The 24609-nt window shown below is 35.4% G+C and overlaps 1 protein-coding gene across 2 annotated transcripts in view; it reads right to left on the bottom strand.

Moving 5' to 3' along the window:
* The window catches only part of LOC150085638 (transforming acidic coiled-coil-containing protein 3-like), a 292710-nt gene that overhangs the window by 33483 nt on the left and 234618 nt on the right, over positions 1-24609 (bottom strand). For both annotated transcript variants that reach the window (XM_090374148.1, XM_090374149.1), the window contains 2 exons: positions 12465-12557; positions 4569-4675 (listed from right to left, as the gene is read on the bottom strand). In XM_090374148.1, coding sequence (XP_090230274.1) covers positions 4569-4675; positions 12465-12557 — 200 coding nt within the window. The remainder of the gene's footprint in view (positions 1-4568; positions 4676-12464; positions 12558-24609) is intronic.

Below are 24609 nucleotides of genomic sequence, written 5' to 3'. Positions count from 1 at the left end.
TGTCAATGATATACAGGAATTCTTCTAGAAGGGATAAGGAGGAGATTATCCCCTTGTATAACACAATGGCCAGGCCACACCTTGAGTACTGTATACAGGTCTGGAGGCTTCATTTTAGGAAGGATGTAGAGCTGCTGGAACGAGTACAGAGAAGGACAATGATATTGGTGAATGGAACAAAGGGTTGCACTTACAAAGAAAGTTCTTAAGTTCTGAAACTGCAGTGTCTAGAGACTAGGCACCTGTGAGGTGATCTTGAGGTGTACAGGGTCTTGAATGGTTTGAGCAAACTCAATGCTGATGGGATTCTTCCTGTTGCCCAGATTAGTCACCGAGGGGGCATAAATTCAAATTGAGGAAAGACAATTGTAGAACAGATGTGCGGAAATCTGCCTTTAGCTAGCGGGTGGTTGATTGATGGAACAAACTTCCATCTGTCGTAGAAGTTGACAGCTTAAATATATTCAAGGCAGAACTACAGAACTAGACAAACATCTGGATTTAATGGATGGGTGATATGGGAATGGGTTTTTTTTGGCTGATGCTATATAAGCTTGCTTTTTTTGCATCATATGCTTCTACTAATGTTAATGCTAACGCAATCTTGCTTGATAAAGTCAATTTTTTAACAATTCCCTTTTTTTTATTCATATTTTCATAGAAAATTAAGCTGTCACATGGTTGACCAAGATAGACGTGCACCCCTGCCACAAATGCATAACACAGACTGACAATTTCACACTTAATTAACATTACTCGCATTCGCAATTGAATTAACATTAGTAATCCCGAACACTTTGTTGCAACTGTAGGTAACAGCACATTAACATTTTACACATAAAAAGCGACCAAATAAGTGCAACTATGGGGGAGAAAAAAAAAAAAAAAAAAATCCCACAAATGGCGAGGGATTGTTGTATATATGTACAGTCGAAGATCTTTGTAGCAACCCTCTTTTTAACAGTCCACACGTTATAATGTCCTATGTGGTTGGTCCGGGCCAATTTCTCATTAACCTAATACCATTTTATGAAAAACTGATATAACGCCCTTCCGACATGATCGTTTTTCTCATTCCCCTGGGGGTCATTATATAGAGCTTCGACTGTATATGTGGAGATTACTGTGATATAAAAGCTTGCTCCAATGTGCATAGGTACAGTCTCCAGGTCTGATTTTAAAGAGATTGTCTTAATCTGAAATTTCACGAGTAATGCCACTTCTCCATGTGCAGTGCTGCCACTAATTCTGTCTTTTTGATATATATAAAGTAATTCCTATTTAATAGTAGGAACTTTATATACATATGGGGCTATACTTATATATATATACAGCAGACCCCCATTATAACGTGGTTCTCTTTACGCTGATTCGCTATAACGCTGTTCTTATATTATAATCCGTATCTGACTATAACGCTGTCACAGATCACTATAACGCTCTTTTACAGATTGCAGTTTTGGCATATTTAAAAAAAAAATAAACAAAATCGTTTCGTTTGATGAAATCAATAGCTTGAAAATGAATAGCAAAACAGCATTAAAACGTTTCCCACGCCGACTTGAGAAGTTTTCCCACGCTCAGTGAAATTTTCTCGCATGCTAATTTAATTGCGGTAGTCACTTGTTACGTAGTTCCAAGATCAACATTTTAAAAATGATCAAGTATATTGCTTGTAATATTTGAGTTATATGCATTTATCCGAAGTCTAATCATAACTCAGTACAGTATTAGACATCTTGCGTAACAGACAGTTTACTTGAACATTGTATCGTAATTAATACAACCAACGCAGTTACATTTTCGAAGAGTTAATAATGGCCGATAAGAATGAAAAAGCAACGTCTGAGTGCAGTACGAAGACTATAAATGTAAGAAAAAGACTGAATTTGAAAATTAAATTAGACGTTTTGAAGCGAATTGATTCCGGTCAACGACAAGCAGATGTGTGCCATAATTTAGAACCTGCAAGTTTAACTGTAAGAACAATTATAAAAAAATAAAGAATTAATTTTAGCAGCGGGGAAAGATAGCTGTTCCACTACAAGCAACTAGGGCTAGGCTGGCTATTAGGATTGAAATGGAAAGACTAACTAATTTTATTGAAGATAATTCTGCATTGGATATTCAGTTAAGTTAGATATTATTAAAAAAAGAGAGAGAGAGAGAGAGAGAGAGAGAGAGAGAGAGAGAGAGAGAGAGAGAGAGAGAGAGATTAGCCATGAAGAAAACTCACCTAAAAAAAAAAAAAAAAAATGTGGAACCATTTAAAACTGGTAAGGGCTGGTTGAATAGATTTAAAATCTAGGGAGAAGCCGCAAGTGCAGATCAAGGAGCCGAAACTTTCAAAAAAGAACTTGTTAAAATTATTGAAGAGGGGTATTGTGTGTGTGTTATACTTCTGAACAAGTTTATAACGTAGATGAAGCAGGACGTTTGTGGAAATGAATACCTAAAAGAAATTTCATATTGAAAGAAAAAAAAAAAAAGGATCGGGTGACTTTATTGTTGGGTGGTCACGCTGCGGGGGATTTAAAATTAATACCCCTTTTAGTTCATTTAGAAGAGGGCCAAAGTTCAACCCAAAATCGACACATTTTTCATGATTAAATTCATCGATTAAATTAAATCAATTAAAATCATGATTTTAATTGGAATTTTAAGTTTACTTTTGATACGTAAGTAGTTACCACAATTATATACATATGCAATGCAGAATATTTTATATGTAAAATATTTGAATATTAAATATTTTGACCGACATTTGTGCATCTTTTCACTACCGTTTATTATTGATTAGGAAATATCCTATGGCACCGACTGCAACCTACAAATACATATGCTACCTTATGGGAATGTGGCGCTCGCTTAGCACGGATTCACTTAGCGCTCTATTTTTCCGGAATGAATTATCAGCATTAAGCGGGGTCACCTGTATACATATGGGGTCATACTGTGATATTAAATCTCAGACATCTTCAGTGTTACCCGGCACTTCAACAGATTCAGTGAAGTGCTTGCTTAGCTTTATATGCTGAACTGACAAAGCTATGTGGACGTGCATTTTCACAGTCTAGTAGGTGATCCCAAGGGTGTCATTTTTCTGGACATTTTCTGCTAAAATCCACCCTGAGGACCTCCAATATAGAACTGGTGATCTACAGTTTGCTCTGCCAGAAGGAATTCCTGATGAACAATTCCCTCATTGTTGAAGAAAACATTCAGAATGCTCTTGGCATGGAGAGATGGACTTTTCCAATGGAAAGACTGCTGCTTTTCTGGGTCATAACTTTAAAAAACAGCTTTCATCCCCTGTTATGACTTTGCTATTACATATATGCTCCTTATTAAGTCAAAAAATTATCATACTCTCAAATTTTCTTCCTACAATCCTAGCCACAGAAATATGGCATGTGTCTGTGGGGTCAGCAATTACATTGTGTATTTTGAAAGGACAACAACTGATATAGCTCATAGCACTTTACAGACAACTGAACAGATGGTTGTTGTTGTAGGGTTTTAGGTACATCAACAACTTAGACAATATTGTCTCTATATATGTCTGTAAATTGCATGTGTTCTATAGTCAATCTGCCATGTAGTTGTTGTTGTTGTTATTGGGTTTTTAGGAGCATTAGTGACTAAAACCATATTGCTCCGTATATACTGTCTGTAAATTGCATGTGTTCTGTGGTTGATTTTCTGTTTGTTGGACAAAAAACCCAAGTTTCTAGGAGAAAACCATGCTACCCTTGCCTGAGACTAACTCAGCCATGTTGTGAAAAAGGCCCATAAAAATTCCTCTTGTCGTTGGCGGGACTCGAACCCAGGTCTTTTCCACCTGGTGTCTGGAGTGCGGCGATTCTACCAACTGTGCTACCCATGAGGGCATCTGTCATGTAACTCTCGACTGAGGACAGCTCAGGAATTAACGGGATTTGAACTCAGATCTTTTCCACCTGGTGCGAGGAGGATGACGAGTACACCAACTGTGCTACTCAGGAAGGCGGTAACTCAGCAGAGAATGGAGGGTTGCCACAAGACTAGTACCAGTTCTAGTAAACACAATGATCGACCAGTAGATGTCCTCGATCATGTAATACATAAAATATATTGTTTTTCTCAAATTTCTCACCATTTTTGTGCAAAGAGAAAAGAACCATTTTGATTAAATAGTTAAAACAATTCCCTTTTCCTATCAGACAAAAGAATTCCATGTGGGGGAGGACTACTACCATTCTGATGCAACAGCTTTAAAGTTATCATTATAGGTAAAAGTCAATTTTATTTTAGTTGGCTATTACATTCATACCTGCTTTTAATATCTGAAAAACAGTCATAGTTTCACATTTGTTAAGCTTCTATAAGTTTTCACCACACTGTTTCAGTTGGTAGGCCTTGGCAGTTTACAGAAAAATTTATAAAGAATGGAATGCAACATATATTGAGATGAGGTTTACCATTAACAATCAAATTTTCTTTAATGAAGACACCCTACACTTATTTGCACATAACAAAATATATTGGAATACTCATATATACTGTGAAGTAAGAGAATTACATCTTACCTGTCTAATTTTTCTTGAGTTCGTGATCGCAACATCTCATACATTTGTTCCTGCTGTTTTAATTTTGTTGCTGTTTCTATGAACTGCTGCTTCATTCTTTCTTCATTCTTAAAGTAAAGTTAAAATATTTCCTCATAAACTATTATTAATTTTTGATCTATTGTAAATATGAGACAGTCAAAAATTAGTGAATAATGAGGAAATCTTCCAATTTCTACTGATAGGCTACATCATGATATTACCTCAGGCAGTCATTCTACATAAAGGTCATTGCACTTCTGAACATTCATAAAATTGCTAAAACTACTTGCTTAAAAGGAACCATATATTCTCCTCACACCTGTCTGTCTGTGCCCCCCCACACACCCTATGTAATGTGTTATTAATTTCTGCAATTACATGTGAAAGATTAATAATTAAATTAATCCGGCCAATTATTTGAGACCGCATCTTGTAAAAGTAATTTAAAAAACTCAATACAGTAATAAGTTTGATTACTGGCATAACTGAGATTACCCCACCTGTAAGACCTTGACTATGCTTAATATCAGGAAGTTTTAAAGAAGTTAAGAGAGCACAAAGATTATACGTTAATCAATTAAAAGACCTGCTTAAAAAACTTTAAATTCAATGTAAACTTAATATAATTTTTAAATGGCATTTTGTTGTAGTGTACAGATATGTAAAGAAGACACTGATTTTATGATCAGTAAGGAATTTTTATTATTTATATTATGTACCAAATATAGGAGTTGACACTTCAGGTTCTTCAAAGCTGAATCGTCTCATCAGGGCTACCAGCTCTGATTGTCTCACAGATCCCAACGTTTTCTTTTAATTTCTGAATAAAGTTTTCTTTTTCTTTTTGCATTCTGTTTCCATATCAATACTACATCTTTTATTAACAAATTGCAGCACTTACTAAACGCAATGTTTTTTTATAAAAAATTTACTAGACGTGTAAAAAAATGCAAAATTTTAAATTTTGCATTTTTTATACGTCTTATTTCCAAAGCAGCAAAACTTTTATTTCTCCTTAATAAAAAACAAAACCCCTATAAACATGAAACTATGCCAACTCCACTTTCAAGTTTACCTATGAATGCACATAACATTTTCTGAAATAAACAAATAAATAATAATAATAATCATCATAACTGAGACAAGAAACCACCTTATATAATAATTAACCATGAACTTTTTGTACCTAATTTCAGTAGCAGTAACGGCATCTGTCCAGCAGCAATTATATTTGCATACATTAGAATGAACTGAAAATAGCAAACAAATCATAAGGAAAAAATCTAGCAAAAAAAAAAAAATAGGTAAACACAAATGTGTGGTGCCTATTAGCATGTTTCACATAATTATCTATATAAAAAATAACTTGTGACCTCCAAAACTAAAGTAACAGTGCATGTTATCCAGGACAGGTAAAAAGACAAATGGCAATCGATATGCAATATATATTTTGCTGAGGTCCATGAACCACTGCTGCGAGTTTAATGACATCAATAGCTGTGTGTGTGTGGGGGGGGGGGCAACTTTCTGAAAGTTTAGTATATTTCATCAATTGCATTGTTAGTAATGAAAATATGAATGTACAGCTATGACCCCAAAATAAAATGCTATTTGTCTCAGTGGAAAACTGATCCCTCAAAAAAAAAAAAAAAAAAAACACACACAAGTATAACAGGTTGGGTCAAACACAAAAACAATGTTTCTTTTTTCTTTTTCAATGTCTTTGTTTTGCTCATTATGAATTTGCGCAGAATGATCAAAGGTAAACAAAGCCAATTACAAAGAGGTTAGGGTTAAGAATTTATATTAAAAACAATCCTGTAGTACTCCACTCTATACTCATCTGACCTTACCCTCCCCATTAATCTCTTCCCTAAACTCAAAATGAGACTGAAGAGATGAAGCATTGATGGCATTCCAACTACACAACAGAATATGATAAAATGTTATTCTCTTTATGTTATACAAAAAGAGTAATGTAAGTATTGTCTGCAATTGCAGAGCAAGGTGGAATGCATTGAAACAGAGTACAATAAGTGCAGTGAAAAAGATTAATTAATGACAGTGTTCTCACTGACTTAGAATCAAAATTTGTCACACACACACACAACAGTAGCAAAGGATATTAATCTGGAGACATAAGAATATTAGCTATCATTGATAATAGAAAAGAAATAGTAACAGTGGTTTGGGAGTAGGAAAAAAAAAAAAAAAAAGTTGTGAAGTTCTAAATTACACAAAGACAAAAGTTGCCTTATAAAAAATTAAGAGGATAAAAATATTCCTCATCGGTCACCCTAGTGAGAAACCTTAATTTGATAATTGAGGTTTCTCCTTAGTGTGGCTGAAGAAGAGAAATAAAGAACAATGTTGTGAAAAGCAATGCAATAGGAATATTATTTCTTAAAAAATGGATTCAAATGGCAAGGAATCACTGCATATATTTAAATTGTTAAATTATTACATTAAATGCATTAATTAAAATTTATTACATAAAAAGGTCAAATTATTTGTCTGAACTCTGTATTCAATTTTGTTTTGCACAAATATTTTTTAGAATGTTTCTTATTCTTTTTTCATCATATCTGGGCCTGATACCATCTAAATCAGTGTTTCTCACCTTTTTTTTTAATTATCGGCCCCTAAAGGGCTATTTTAGACAATATTTTTTCCTAATCGTCCCACCATGAAGTTTTAAACAAGAAAATACTTTATACTTACTCTTTTTATTCAATGGGATCCCTGAGCTCGACGCTTCTTAGCTAAAAGTTCAATGTTCGGTACGATGTTAGTAAATTTAATTCTGTCTCCTCCTGAATATACATCAATTCTGTTTCTTTCCTTTATTAATATTTTATTTACTCAACTAAAACCACTTTCAATCACATAAGACGTTGGAAAACAAAGAAGTACTTTGACCCTTTCAGACCACATTGCTTGGATAAAGTATAATTGTTTTTGATCCCCACAACTCAGCCATACACCTTTTTAGAATTTATATTTGCACTCTTTGTTCCATTTTAATTCAATGAGTTCTTGAATTTCTTCACTAGCAGATCCAGCATTGTATCCAATTGGATCTAACATCCATGGCTTCATTTCAAACGAACACAAATGATCTCAATAATTCTTAAAAATTATTCAAAATCTTTCAATAAAACCATTCTCGGTGAGAGATTCATTGACCTCGGCTAACTCTTGCATACTACGAAATTGTTTTTGCGTTAAATTGCTTTCAAATATTTCCAGTTTTTCAGTGAAAGCTTTTAATACGCGTTTGTAGTCCATCACTGCACTTAATTTCCCTTGAAGTTGAAGTAATACTTCATTAAGTTTTCAAAAAATCCAAGCCATTTATTATATGCTGTTTTTGTGTTTGTTGATCTCCTTTGCTAAATCTGTCTCCCCTTTGCTTTCTAAAACACTAATTATCGTATCAAAAAGGTTTACAAATCTTGTTAAACAGTTTCCTTTAGAAAGCTATCTGACTTCTGTATGTAAAGGAAGCCTCGCATACAGTTCTTCATTATCAATACAAAATTTCCTGAAAAGGTCACACAGCATATCATATTTGCCATGTGACTTTCATCCAGGAAATAACGAACATGCCATTACAATGGCCTTATTGTCAATAACTGTGGATTCATCCATCTATAAGAAAAATTTCTCGTTTTTAGTTTTTCAATTAGCTGTTCTTCAATGTTATCTGACATCTGAAAAAGAACTATTAAACATAAGACACATTGGCTGTCTTTAGTTGAATGGGCTTTCAATAAAACCAAAAGCTAGATATTCATCCAGATGCTATCAATACTTTTTGTTTTCAGCACTTGACATGATAGATGATGGGTTGAATAACTACAAAGAATTAAATAATAAAATATAAACCACTTTTATTTAACTCTCATACTCATGTCACTCACAAAAGCACTGTGGATCAAAAATAAACAACTTGAGCATTAGCAGAGGCATATGATGCAAGGAAGCAAGCTTATATAGCAATTTCACCCATCCATCCACTCCAAATGTTTGTCTAGTTCTGCCCTGAACTTATTTAAGTTGTTTTTCTAAATTAGGAGGTAATTTTAAATAAAATTACCTCCTAAATGACAGATGGAAGTATGTTCCAATTATCAACCACTCCCTGGCTAAAGGGCCTTATTGTCAAGGGTAAAAGCAAATTTCCACACATCTATTGTCTCCACTGTCAGCAATCTAAGCAAGGCGAAGAATCCCATCAGCATTGAGCTTGCTAAAACCATTCAAGACCTTATAGACCTCAATTAGATTACCTCGCAGGTGGCTAGTCTCCAGATGCTGCAATTTGCAGAACGTAAGCCTTTCATGGTAACAGCAACCCTTTGCTCCGATCACACTAGCTCCACGCTCGTTGCCCTTCTCTTTACTCTTTCCAGCAGCTTTACATCCTTTCTAAAATGAGCCCTCCACACTTGTATGCAGTACTCGAGGTGTGGCCTGACCATTGCCTTATACAAGGGAACAATCACCTCCTCATCCCTGCTAGAAAATTTCTGTATATCATTGAAAAGACCCGTGAGCTACTCTTGCAGCTTGTTTGCATGCTCAGAAAACTTCATATCTGACTGCACAATTACCCCAGGTCCTTTTCATTCTCCACTACCCTGAGTGTAGAACCACCCAGTTGGTACGTTACTCTGCGGTTACAATAATCAATACTAATAAAATTTGGTTGCCACCTCAGAGCCCAACTTTTCTAGATCCTGTTGCAGTAGTACTATCATTACTGTCATTAACAACCCTGTCAACCTTCGTATTGTCTGCAAACTTAGACATTATGCCTGATATACCTTCATCAATAGTATTGATAACTACCGAAAACAACAATGGGCCCAACACCGAACCCTGGGGGGACTCCACTAATAACATTTGTCCGCTAAGAGCAGTATCCATTGATTATCATTCTCCGTCTTCTCCTACTCAAAGATACTTTTATCCATTGTAGCAACTTGCCCTCAATGCCATACTGCTCCAATTTGTACAGTAGTCTTCCATGTGCAACAGTATTAAATAAAAAATAAATTTTCTGTTTATACTCCGGGACGACCAAACGGTCAGAGGAGTTCACAAGATAGACAGAATACAAGAAACAGCACCGTATTCAGCAGTCACGGGCTTGAACCCCGGTCACTCAAGGCACGTGTACTTATGCACCAGCGCACCTAACCACTAGGCTACGGCGGCCTTATTAAGTGTACAACTTCCACAAGGAAACAATAAATCAATACTAATTGTTGCTTAGAAAGTAGAAACGACAGACTGAAACATTTCCTCATCCCATCCATGCCTCACATAATGACCACAGAAACAAAAGAATAAATAAAAAAACCATGCCGCCGCCAAGGTCACATGTTGGAAAGGCATAAATGCCAAGGATTGCAGAGACATTACCCTCTGAAAGCATTTAGGCATTTTAATGCCTATGAAAAGCAAAGGTGGTTGAATTAAATCATGCCTGCTATCTTCCTTTTATCAAAATTTCTCATTCACTTTTAATATAATATACAGTACCTATGTGTTAAAAATGTTGTCTCGGGGGAAAGGAAAACACAATGAGAGAAATTAAATATTAAGGAATAAGATTTTGTCGGGTAGGGTTGAACTTTGGAGGGCCACAAACCATTGTAATATCCATAATTTTTTTGCTCCCTTGGTGGCGATATCACCCCCACTGAGAACCCCTGATCTAAATTAACATATCTTGTTGGGGGTGTGAATAAATTTGCTTGGTTTTATGAACTACATCATTAAATATTTACATTTTATATTCTATAATTTGGACTTTTCACTAATTCGAACTACCCCTTCTCTTTATTAGTCCAAATTACTCAGGTTTTACTGTATAGTGATCAATTAAAAGAAAGCCTGATATACCTTCATCAATACCCCAGTTCAATTACCCCAGGTCCATTTATCAATAGACACTGCTCTTCGTGGACAAATATTATTGGAGTCCCCCAGAGTTTGGTGCTGGGTCCACTGTCATTTTTGTAATTTATTAATGATACTGATAAAGTGTATATCAGGCTTAATTTATAAGAGTTGGTAACTGACTTCTCCTGGAGCCTTAATTTCATTGAGATGTGTTTGCTGTTCAGGTAGTAAAGGTAATAAATAAATGCGCTTGCTGTTCAAGTAATAAATATCAGTTTATAGAGTTTTTAAATAAAATTACACTAAAAATGTGCAAAGGCTTCTTTGCATATTCCCTTTGAGCTTCTCAAAAATTTGTTTGATGAGTTATTTTGATATTAGCCAAATCCAGTTTTATTGTGAAAATAACATTCAACTAACACCAACATTTAAAGTAACGTCAGAAAACGAATACCACTGAATCAAATATATTAATAAAATTATTCCAACAGCAAAAACCTAGAAATGGTTTAAAAAACAGAAGAAATTCAATATGAAGCTTGGCAACACTATTATAAATAAATAAATTTTCTGTTTATACTCCAAGATGACCACATATGATTTGCAACCAGTCTAGACACGTGCATAGTTGTTCTTGATAGTTCATGCACGACTGTTTAATGGTGGTAACTCCATTAGTCTAAATTGGTTGCACAATGTAGTATAATCTGATTTTTCACATTAGGAGCAAGTTACTGCTATGGATAAAGGGCTGGTTGAGTGGGAGAAGGCAAATTTATCAATAGACACTGCTCTTCGTGGACAAATATTATTGGAGTCCCCCAGAGTTTGGTGCTGGGTCCACTGTCATTTTTGTAATTTATTAATGATACTGATAAAGTGTATATCAGGCTTAATTTATTAATGATACTGATGAAGTGTATATCAGGCTTAATGTCTAAGTTTGAAGATGATACACAGATTGGCAGGGTGGTTAATGACAGTAATGATGGCATGCTACTGTGACAAGATCTAGAAAAATTAAGCCGATAGAGATAGAGATAGAGGTATACATATTAATCCTATCTTTGAAACAATTATATTAAGGTCGGATGAACGATTTTCTTTGCCACGTTCCCGAGACATTTCCGCTTCCAGTTCTGACCATGTGCCGATTGAACCACGTGGAGAAATACCACGTGTGGAGGTACCGTGAGCCTGATACTTAAGGAGATGTTGCAGGAAGTCATATTACTGTTGAAGAAGGGAGCTGACGCTCCCGAAAGCTTCAGGTTTTTAGCGCTTTTGATGTTTTATATTTTAGTAAATTTTATTGTAAATGATCTTTTAATACAGTTTTTAGCATTCCGTAATAGTTCATTGTAAATATTTTTGTGTAAAGATTGTAGTCATATTAAATTTTAAATTTTATTCAATGGTCGGTGTATGAATTTATATATTTTTAGACATGAGTTTTCCCGACCTCAGAGGCCTCTTTCAGGATAATTTTTTTTAAAATTGTTTTCAATTGATTTTTTACTGTATCATTTTGCTTTAATCTCTGCAGAGTATCATACAGAAGTGTTCTACATATCATATTGAGGTAAATTTCTCTTATTCTTCTACAAATAATTACAATAATAAAATTAATTTAAAAAATTAAATTAAAATCAGTTAATTAAATAAATTAAAATTTTGAAAAACAATTTGAAAAACCTTTCAAAAGAAAGTTTTCAAAATTGCGTTAAACTCGTCTTAATTTTTTAAATTAATTTTATTACTGTAATTAGTTTGCTTTAATTTTATTTTCATTTATTTGCTGGGGAGTGTCATTAGGAAGTTTTTACTTATCATATTGAGGTAAATTTCTCTTATTCTTCTACAAATATTGAAATACAATGTAGAACATATTGAGCATCGTACTTCTGTCTTATAATAAATATATCTCATACATATATATATTGTAATATTTGTAAAACATACTTGTTTATATCCTTCCAAAACTGTTTTCATTTTCTCATATCGACGATGTAAATCAGAAAATGCTGTTTCTACACTCTGCATATCCTCAAGTGCCTATGGGATTAAAAAAAAAAAAAAAAAAAAAAAGTTTAAAACTTTTGTCTATTTTCAAGTTGATTGAGAGCACAAAATAAATAATGCACTTGTTTCCAAAAAATATTTTAAATGAAATATACAGTATATCCACATTCATTCAAAGTTAAAGGGAGCAAAACAAACATTTTTGGCTCCTTGAACATGTTTCTTTGATTTAAACGAGATTGAGATTTCAAATAAGGTATCAATATTGCACAATCAAGATTTTTACACACTCTTATTATACTGGAATTAATAATAGAATCACAATTCGTCAAAACCCTTCTGACATCCTTTTGACGAAAGACCACAGGACGCATTGAATGGAGCGTGTTGGGAATGGTGGGAGGTGTTTTATGAAGATCATTAATACAAGAATTGGAAGAAAAATGGGTTGCTAGCAGGTCAGCTTTATCCTTGGCTGAAGTGACAATAGAACCATCTGGTTTTGACAGAGGTGGGAGCAGAGATAAGTAAGTAAGTATGTTTTAGGACAGCAGGGTGGCTCCTAGAATGTTAGTTCAACTCTGCCTTGTTTCACAAATAAATAAAATCAATTTAACAATAACAATATCTTCACATTTAGCAGTAACAATGACAGTTATCAGCAACCAATACTTAATCCCCAAAATAGAGGACAAAATTACGATGTAGTACTATTACTCGAAGATTTTAAAGTTAACTTAAAAAAAAAAAAGTAGTAACATCAACTTCTTTAAATTTGACATTTACAACTTTACCCAATTTTACGAACAGATAAAAATAGATATATGATGATTAACAAAATGAGTGCTGTATTCAAAGCTAAATTTGACTTCAACAATGTATCTAACCTTTACACAAATTTTGAATACATAGCCCTCAATTGCACAATCATAAAGGCCTACATCCTTTATACACTTAACCCAGCAGCTGAATTGACTGCATGGGTACAAATGGTAAGACAAAATCATGAAATATACAGTTATTTACAAGAGGTAAAATCTACTTAAAGCTATAATGATACATAAGGTATGTTTGTGTCAGACGACACCTGGGATTTCTCCCATCTCCGCTAAAGGTAATGACACAACATAACTTTATACCTTGTTACTTATACCAGTGTCATTTGTGTTGACCAGAGGCACATGCCTACGCTGGAAAGTGTTCTTGGCGAAAGTCTGCAAAGACCGATAAGAGCCGGCATCCTGAATGAGGACATATTCACTGCCCAGAGCAAAACTGTTCGGCAACAATTCGTTTAAAATCTGCAGATAAAGGAATTTCTTAATTTCTCTCTAAAGTCATCATACAAAGGACACTGGAATAAAGGGAGCAGAGATGGGAAAAAGTTGTGGCCAATAGCTTTGGCAAGAGACCAGAATGTTCGGCTACCATTAGGGCAAGAAGCAAGTTTTCTACTCTTAGCCTGTTCAAAATTTAGTCTGGACTGATTAATAATTGCTTTACAATTATTGCGACCTTTGGTGTAGGCAGAAAATGAAACTGAAGAATTGGAAACAAGCCAATTACGATTTTTTTTTTTTTTTTTAATCTTATGATGTGAGCAATACACGAAGGAACCAGTTTTTTCCTACTTCCTTTGTTTATCGTGGCCGAGAGAACCAACCGGATAGTGTGGCACCATTGTGATATCCAAGCCCGAGGCGGGATTCGAACCCACGACCTTTGGATTGCCAGGCAGGCACTTTACCCACCCAGCACCAATTACGATATGCAACATTCTTCTCTTGAACAGCCTCAGCACATTTATTGGAAAACCAAGGTTTAGATAAAGGATGAGATTTTAAAGGGGAGTGTGGAATAAAGGATTCCATTCCTACAAGAATAATTTCACTGACAATCTGAACAAATGTTGACATCTGAAGTTTTGAAACAGTAATCCAACCAAAGAAAAGAAATCTTGTAGGTCCCATTTTGCATTCTTGTAATGCCAAACAACACAAGTTTGTGAATGGCCTTGAGAGAAGGCTACATTGCAGAAGAGACCATCAAGTTGTGATCTGAGGTGCTTAGAGGAAGATTAACCTAGGCCGCATAGTTAGAAGGGTGGTTTGTGAGAAAAAGATCCGGTATGTTGACTGTATGTTAGGATTGTCCAGTATTCTGGTAGGTAAATGAAAAATCTGTGCGAGGTCATTAGCAATAGCAAAAGATTCAGCATCTCAACCAGCTCGGTTTCAGTGACTAAAAAATGGAAGCTAGCTGGAGTAGTGAACATTAAAATCACCAAGGAAAATTACCCCACTGTTATGAAAGTTGGACTGGATAAAATGAAGTTGCAAAGAGAGGAGGTCACAGAGTTCAAAATGATTAGTGAAGTTGGGAGAACGGTAGAGACAACAGATGAATCTGACAGAATCAGGTAGAGAGATTTTAAGCCAGAGAAGATTGAGAAGAGGAGATTCCAAATTACCAAGTCTTTGACAGAGAATATTGGAATGGACATATGCACAAGTACCACCTTTGAAGGGAAAGAAATCATACAGCGAATAATTTGGGCAACTGAGACGAGCAGTGGTTGAATCAACCAATAACTGAGATCCTGTCAGAAAAAATACAAGGGGTTTGGCAGACTAAATGGAAATGAACATCGTTGAGATTATCTTTTTGCAGATAAGCTTGTTCTATTAGTTTGACAATTCATGGTGTATTCAATAGAAAGAAAAAGTGTGTGGGGAGGCATGCTATATGAAGTAATGAAATTTCTGGATATGGCATACATATGGTAAGAATATACCCAGATCCTTGACATAACGTGACCTCGACAATGCTCCCCCCCCCGCAAACACACTACTCGGACATTCTCCAGTCACTATCTGGCATAGTAGAGGTAGCAAGATTATACACTAGATGATCCAGAAGCCTCCTAGAGAGTTACCAATAGGTTCTGTCCGGTGTACTAACTAGTGACCGGCCTGCAAACACCGTTTTAGAGCTGTATCCTCCAAATGTGAGGAAGCTTGGATCTCGCCATGATGTTCATCATAACCTCAAAAGACATCAGTCATACTGCATGATGTAAGAGATGGGGAAGGGTTGACCAGAACTTAGCTCTAGACTAAACATGGGTTCCACCACTTCAAGCCTCCAATAAGCAAAATGGTGGTATTGCACCAGTTGATTAGCATCATCTACCACCTAGTATTGCCCGGTAACACAGAGGAGCGACATTCCTCCGTGTGGTGTGGGTGCCACACCTTGACCCCTGCTTACATTTGTTCACACCTGGGTGGTCACCCACCATGTACTTGTGCATGGAGGTTATACCCAGGATTACTAACAGTCCCACCATCGTGAAGGTGCAAGCACAGGATTTGGCTGTCACAGACCGTCTGGACTTCGCCGAAATTGGGTCCACTTGACTTGAGTGTCACCCAAATATCAGTTCCGTCAGCATTTTAGACGGTAGCAAGCACAGCTTGTCGGGTATGTCTGAGAGAATGTCTCAAGGACCAACTTGCATGTACACCAATGCTGGAGCATAGTAAATAAAATTGATATATTTGAGGTGCTAGTCAAGACATCAAAAGCAGATACTGTTGGGATATCAGAGATGTGATGCCACACAGATATAAGTGCAGAACTGGAATTTGGGGGAATACAATGTGTACAGAAAGGATAGGAATGGAGAGGGGGCTATGCTGTTATTTAGGAAAAACACAAAATCTAAGGAAGTGCATCCAATTGACATTGGTGGAAAATGCAATGTTGAGTCAGTGTGGTGTGGCATAAGCACTGGGAAAGGGAAAATGAGAGTGGATGTGTGTTAGAGGCCTAATGAATCGGATGAGTATAATGAGCAATTGTGCAGAGAAATAGAGTGGGCCAGTAAATCAGAATGTCTCATTATGGGGGACTTTAACTTTCCAGACTGGAACATGTGGGTTGGTCACTCGCACACTTGCAAGACTTTTGTGGAGTTACTGGATGACTGTTTTCTTCAACATGTCAAGAGGCAACCAGAGGGAATAATAATCTTGATCTGATTATCAGCAAGCTTCATGCGTTAAAAATCTGCAGATAAAGGAAATCTGCAGATAAAGGAAATCATCTTTAAGTTAATCCCACATCAGTACACTGTGATCACTGCCACTAGGTGGCAGTGATCACAGTGTACTGATGTGGGATTAACTTAAAGATGTAACTACCATCAGGGGTAAGGGGAAAGGTTTTTCTGCTTTCATAAAGGTCTCAATGAGTTTTTAAATTCTATAGAGTAGGATCAACTGATAATGTTACCAACGGTGAATTCTAAATGGGAGGCCTTCAGAGACTTACTTTGATTCAGTCAAATAACCAAAGAGGTGATCTGACTGAGGTGTATAAGGCCTTGAATGGTTTGAGTAAGCTGAATGATCTGATGGGATTCTTTCAGATTCCACACCTGAGGGGACATGAATTCATTCAAATTGAGCAAAGACAGTTGTAGAATAGAAGTATGGAAATTTGCCTTTAGCCAGCGGGTGGTTGATTGCTGGAACAAACTTCCATCTATCATTGTAGAAGTTCACAGCCTAAATAAATTCAAGGCAGAAGCAGACAAACTTTTGGAGTGAATGGATAGGTGAAATGGGAAGTTTTTTTGTTTTTTTTTTGGCAGATGCAGTATAAGCTTGCTTTCTTTCATCATCATATGCCTCTACTAATGCTAATGAAATCAGAGAAATTGGTCTGCAGTTACCAACTTCACTTGCAGACCCACCTTTATGTAGTGGCAGTATGTTGGTATTTCTCCAATCCAAAGGAAATGTCTCCCAAGTCCAACAACGCCCTCACAATTAACTTCAATGGTTCAATACATACTTCTGGCTGCCTTCCTTAAATTTACTGGGTATATGCCATCAACTCCAGTAGCCCTGCTTACCTTTAGGCTCAATTTTTTTTTCTAACAGTCATCTGTCATTTCAAAATCGCTAATTTTATATTGTTGCCTCAATTGCACAGCCACTCCTTTGCATAATGGGCCTTTTGTTAGTAAAGTCTGATGGAAAGTTCAATTCATCAGCAATATCAGCAGGATTATCTAAGACTTTCCTATGACAAGCAAGACAAGAGTCAGATCTCGTTTTTCTTATTTTCACAGAGAAATTATTTTCATGAAAAACTCTGTCCCGATTCTTTACTCTCTTAGCTAGTGCTTTCTCATACTTAGCACTGGCCTCCCTAACCTTATATGTGGTACTATTACAGGTCAATTTATAGCTGTTGTAGGCTTCAGTACTGTCATCGCTCTGTAGCTTCCTCATGCTATTAGAACAGCTGAAAAATCTAAGCTAGCTCTGTATTCATCCATCTCAGCATCCTCCTCATGCTATATTTTCTTAATCGTTTATATGCATTCATGATTGTGATTATTGTTTTAAAGATATTCCCATTATTGTAATGTATGTGCCCTCCCTCTGCAATCTGCCAAATTAATAGATGCCATGTAGCCCTTAAAATGCCATAATCCCATTTTATGAAATTAAAATATATTCCTTTAACCACGGACCTTACAGGTGTTAAACGATCTGCTGGTTACATGTTGATACCAGAAGTACTGCAATATCTTTTTTCATCTTCGAAGCTTATGTGATCACTACTGCCAGTGGTTCCTATACTTTAAGCTTTGTAAGCAATGATATTCTTACCTATCTTTTTTATAACATACTAGTACAAATAATAATCGTCTAGTTAATTTAAATTTTCTCTCCCCATGGTGCATTTTCCCTCCCACTTATTCAATCGATTGGGGCAGATTGAAGTTTCCACTTCACAAATGTGAAGACATTCACATTTCCTTGTCCATTTTATCTGCATGTAGAGATCCTTGTTGTACTCTTCACACTCTTCTGACCTGTAGATTACTCCTACTCGCATTATGCCTTTGCTTCCAACTATAAGAACACACAGATTGTATGCTGGAAAATATATCTTGAATCGGCAAAAGCTCTTTTTGCATCAGGCTGCTTTTGATAAGAAGCATTAACCCCACCACACCTTCTATCTTTCCTAAATACACTATACATACCATAATGGAACTCACCATGCCCAATTTCCATGTAGCACTATGTTTCTGTCAGCCCTGTTATGTCATCTAGTTGCCCTAACCAAGTGTACAAGTTCACTCATTTTATTGACAACACTCCTGATTACTGTAGACACAATTAAGACTAAATATTCTTCTAGTTTACTGCCCTGATACACCCTTTGAAGCTATTTAGACTTGTTACCCTAGCTTTATCTTCTCGTTCATTTGAAACATTGGTACATTCAGAACGTCTTGCCAACATCGGCTGTTGTAACAACAAACAAGAATTCTTGAGATGTGTGCAAGCACTACTTTGACTCATTATCAGATAAACATTTGTCTATATTACCCTTCACAATCCCTCAGCTAGAATTTACCCTAACCCTTAAGGTATCCTCAATGATACTGGCAAAAATCCTTGCACCACCTTTGTTCAAATGAATACTGTCTCTACAAAATAGATTCGCTCTATCTACAAGCGTGGGCCACACTAATAAAAATCTCCCTCCTCCTCCTCCAAGCTTTGTAAAGTCCCTCAAATCTCAAGTTAATCCACAGGGTTTCAGTATATAATCCTTCCTATTGTGTCTGGGCAGAAGTTGCAGACACATAAACATTCTGATCTAACCCACAGCATTTTTTTGGCATGGTCCTATATTTATCCAAATTGTCAGGTCATGTTTGTTTAATATCATTAAAAAATCATTATAATAGGAAGGATGTTTCAACCACTTGTACTTCATTCTTCCCTACTTTTTTTTGGTTACCAAAATGCTATTAATGAAATTAAAAATTCAATCTTATTTATTTGGTTATTGCTGTAGTTAACTGTAATTGCTTCATCAAACTGCTATATGATTATTGTGCTGCCTGTGGTGAAATCCTGTTTTATCTCAAATTCTATTTTTAACCATAATTATTTTGGATCAAGGCATTTTTAAAATTAAAGGTTATCTGCTCTTTTCTTTTAACAAACCTTGGGTCTGTCGATATTGGCTTATTTACTTTAGAGGAATTAAGAGCCGTTTCTAAGCAAATTAACATTTCTAAAGTTTCGGGGATTGATTTAGTACAGAATATCACTGTTCTTAAAGTGATTGAGCTTTATCCTAATATCTTGTTAAACTTATATAATAAATGCTTACTTCAAGGTACCTTTCCTGGGATCTGGAAAGTTGGTTTGATTAAGCTGTTAGTTAAGCTGGGTAAAAAAACAAATCGAATGACCCAAGAGCAATTCCGTTATTGGCCAATCTTGGCAAAATTTTTGAAAGATTGTTATTTTTAAGACTAAACCAAGTCGTGCATAAAAATAGTTTGACCCTGCCTTATCAGTATGGTTTCAAGAGAGGGCATTCTACGGAGGATGACATTAATGATCTCATGAATTTCACCAACCAGGCAGAGGATATGTGTTAGCCATCTTAATAGATTTTACTGGAGCTTTTGACATGGTATGGCATGAGAGTATTCTGTCTGCATTAAGGGGTATGCAATGTCCAGACTTATTGTATAGAACGATGCAGAGTTATTTGTATGGTACGAAAATTATACTTAAAGCTACAATTTAATAGGCATCTTTTGAGAGGGTGTCCTCAAGGGTTGTATTGGGTCCACTTTTTTGGAACTTAGTACTTAATTTATGGCTAGAACAATCAGTTGAAAATCTGCATAAGATTGCTTATGCAGATAATTTGGTTTTTATGTGTTACTGGTAAATCCAGGTCTGTGCTTGAAATAGGAGTGGCCCAGGTGTTAGAAAGTCTAGTGTTATGGGCTGATCTGCATAAGCTATTGATATCTACAACTAAAACTATTATGATGCTGCTTAAGGGGACTAAATTATGCGCAACTGCCAAAAGCTTTAATTAAGGGGAGGCAGATTCCCCTAGTATCTGAGGTGAAATATCTAGGTATAAGAATTGATGATAGATTATCGTTTTATCCATATTTAAATTACTTACACGAAAAAGTTAAAAAACGTAGTGCAGCAATAATTCGATTAATTAGGTCAGATTGGGGGTTCAAAAGGAGAGTTTTAAATTTATACTACACGGCAGTCTTCTTACCCATAGCTGCGTATGGAGCCTCAGCATGGTACTTCAGAGTTACTAACGTTAAATTTAAACAGAAATTGTTATCGATTCAGTGCACAATGCTTTATGTTATTTCTAGTTTGCGCAGAACAATCTCAACAAATGCTATGCAGGTTTTGGCAAGGGCATTTGCCTCTAGACTTGTATATTGTGTATCAGGCCTTTTGTTATTACATAAAAAAAAAAAGGCATAGTTGTTTCTTTCATGAATATTTCTTAACTTTAGAGATATCTAGAGCTAAGAAAAATGTTCTAACACAGTTGATTGGTATGTGTCAACAGAGATGGGATCTTAGTGTAACTGGGGAGGTGACTAGATTGTTCATTCCAACGGTTACATTTACTTATGATAGTAACAACAAATGGTTTTTTCTTTCTATGGTAACATCGTTTATTTTAACTGGCCATGGGTTATTGAATTTTAAACTACATTACTTTGCTCTAGTCAGTTCTCCTTTATGTACTTGCGGTCAACCCGAGACCTCGAGTCATTTATTATATGACTGTAGTTCGTATGTTGAACATAGAGAAAGGCTAAAAATGCAGAGTGGAATTTAGTTAGAGGCTGTGAAAGTGATTTTACTCCTAATCAGGCTAACTTTCAAGCACTGCAAGAGTTCTGTGTAATGTTTTTCAACAGAGAAGACATTGAAATAATTTAATGCTTAATAATTAAGATCTGGTTATATACACTTTGATTAGCTATGTGTTTTTTTTTATTATTATTTATTTATTATTATTATTATTTTTAGTTTGTTTATCTATTTTTATATACAGTCCATTCCGGTTATTTGGGACACATCGGGACTAGTGCATTTTGGCCCGATTAAGCGGCTGCCCCAATTATCAGAAGTTTCACGTAAATAGTTAAAAATACAATGTATCTCCCCACCCTTTACAACTGGTTCACTGTACAATAAAATCATGTTACAACGAACTCAACATAGTAAAGTACCGTTCAATATACGATGTGCAGTAAACGCCGGTCATTGTGATCACGTTTGTGAACTGAATTTTAGTTCTATTAAACAGCGATTCTAATTAGCGAAAATAGGAGGAATATTTTCCACAGGCTATAAAAGCAAAGATATATATTAAGGAGAAATTTACCCTTTATTACCTTACCAATTAAAAAATACGTGAAAATCAGAAGAATATACGTGATAATCAGAATAATTAATATGTACTGTAATATGTACATACGAACTAGTTGACATTTCTGTTCACTGACATTTGTGGGTGAGGGTTAAAATTTAAAACAGTAAAAAGATAAGCAATCAATAACAAAGAACACGGCACACACAAATTGCAAGTAACACAATACGCGCAAGTGAGAACCGAGAAACGAGTTGCAAAGCTTTAAAAAAAGAATGAAGAGAAGATCTGAAAATTTTATTTTTTTATATGATTGAAGATTTCATGGAAGTGTAAACACATTTCACCATAATAACCCACAGAATTCCAGATGTCGGTATTATCGCAATTTCAGTAAGATCGAGTTTACTGTCCGTTTCACTAACAGAAAAGCCCAATAAACAGGTGATTGTTAATTGTTTTTATTATTTTATGGCTATGACCTCCAGAATTTCAACTGAACCACGTGGTACTGCCAGAGACAATCATATCGTAATCTCCAGTGCTGCAGTCTCCTGCCCCGATTAAACGGCATGCTGTCCCAATTAAGCAAAGTAAACCCTGGCTATTTTCTCGATTGGTTTCTGTTTTTTAAGATTTGCCTCAAATAAACGGCTGCCCCAATTAACTGGAATGCACTGTGTGCGCGCGCATGCACACACACGCACACACAGGCAGTTCTTGCTTTACGAGTCCCCCCCCCTAAGTATCAAGTATCAACAAAATTGAAAATATGAACATGAATTGCAAAAAATGAATGTCAAACATTCATAAATACCGCATTCCAAACCACATGCGTAGCTATACAATACAGTGTACCCCACTTTACGATACTAATCAGTTCCGGAGACACCATCGTATCATTAAAATATTGTAATGTGAACCCAATAACATTCATTTTTGGTAATACGTTTCAAGATCTCGGAAGCTGAAATTTTCACTGTATAACTAAACTATTTAACTCTTTAAAATGTCATTTTTAAGGTCATGAGCGTGACCTTAAGACTATATAAAAGGTCGTGAGCGTGGTTTGTAAATTGTATTAGTTACCAATTCAAATCATTAAAATGCACTACACTTTCATTGTTATCATATGTTCCATTATAAGAATCAATTTTGAATAGATTGTGATATTTTTCTAAAACACATTTCTGGAGGTCACGACCATAAAACAATAAAAACAATTTGCACTTTCCAGTTTATTGGGCTTTTCTGTTACTTACTGCAAGCAATTGTAAATGGGTAGTAAACTCTTATGTTATTGCATTTGCAAAAATACCGATAGCTGGAATTGTGTGGTTTTTTATGTTATTATGATGAAATGTTTCCCCTTTACTGAAATCTTCACTTCATTCCTTTTTTTTTTTAAAGATTCGTAAACTTGTTACTCCACACGAATCGTGTTAGTTGCAATTTGTGTGTGCTGTTAAAAAATGCTTATGCATGCAATCATGAAATTTATAATTATAAGAGAAGATTATCATGGAAATAAATGCCTCTTGAAACATTTCAAGATGACTCCTTGTGCAACAAACCAATGAGTGCCGAGCCAATAATGAGTGATCAATATTCTTTAACATTTGTAAGTCGTAAATAATTTCTCTATTATTATAATTTTCTTGACTTTACAGGCTGTGCTTTCTTTTCTTTCGATAAATCAATCACTGTTTAAACTAAAACTAATTTCATTGTTGAGAATGTAACCCCTATTTTTAACCTTATGTCTATGAGAAACAATTCCCGCTTCACGAGTGCACATTATGAATGAATTAACTTGTAAAGTCGAGAACTACCTGTATATATATATATATATATATTTTTTTTTTTTTTATTTATTTATTATTATATATATATATATATATTTTTGCTGGCTCTCAGATGCGGGCAGCCTTGGAGCGGGATCGCTGGCACCCACCAGTATGGCACTAATTACGTTGGGTACGGGATTTTGGTGCATGAGCCACTGTTAAAATAGTAGACCAGGCCCGGTACCAAGTGACTAGGGGCGGCCATTAAGGAGCAGCTGTCCAGGTGCCAGCTGCTCCATGATGTGCAAAGAGGCCTGCTATACAGGTCTGTTTCGCAGAGGTTCTGCACAAACTGAATTTATCAGGTGAAGATAGACGGAAGTCTAGGTGCCACCTTAGGCATAATAATAATAATGCTCTTTTCTTTTTCTCTCATCATTCCCCACTATTTTCAAATCAGTTTACAAATTATTGCCTACACTGGAAATGTAAATTGGAGAAATAACGAGCACATAAACCTTCGTCGGCTGTAATCTGCCTTTATTTCTTAAATAATTACAGATTATTCTCAGATGCTTCGTGGTACTTCCTATACCACTTCTTCACTGACTGTAAAGATAGCAGAACTAGTAAATTATGGTGATTTACATAGAACTGTTAATTTGATTACACATTAACGTTTAGCCTTTAGCAATTATATGCATAATAGATCCTGAATTAGTCAACTGACAGCTTTTAGTAAACATCAGGTAAAGGCTAATTTTAACAGTTTAAATAATTTAGTTAATTAGATTAAATTTAATTAAACTTAAATACACAGATGTCTATGATTGTGATATAATTAATTGATTGTTTAATTGCGACTACTATTATATCACGTGGTAGATTTAAGTAATTGATTATTGAAATGATACAATCTGAACAAACTGAAGCACCTCTATGCCAAACGTTTAAACAGTTCTGGCTATGTTTCCAATTAATTAGATAGTTGTGAATACTTACATTTTTGTAATGCTGTCCTTATATCATCAGCCTCACAT

This window comes from Mastigoproctus giganteus, chromosome 5 (assembly GCF_048544385.1).
Source record: "Mastigoproctus giganteus isolate SK-2022 chromosome 5, ASM4854438v1, whole genome shotgun sequence".
In the NCBI taxonomy this organism is placed as follows: Eukaryota; Metazoa; Arthropoda; class Arachnida; order Uropygi; family Thelyphonidae; genus Mastigoproctus; species Mastigoproctus giganteus.
The sequence above is the reverse complement of the archived record's forward strand: the minus strand, read 5'-3'. Positions and strand labels throughout refer to the sequence as shown.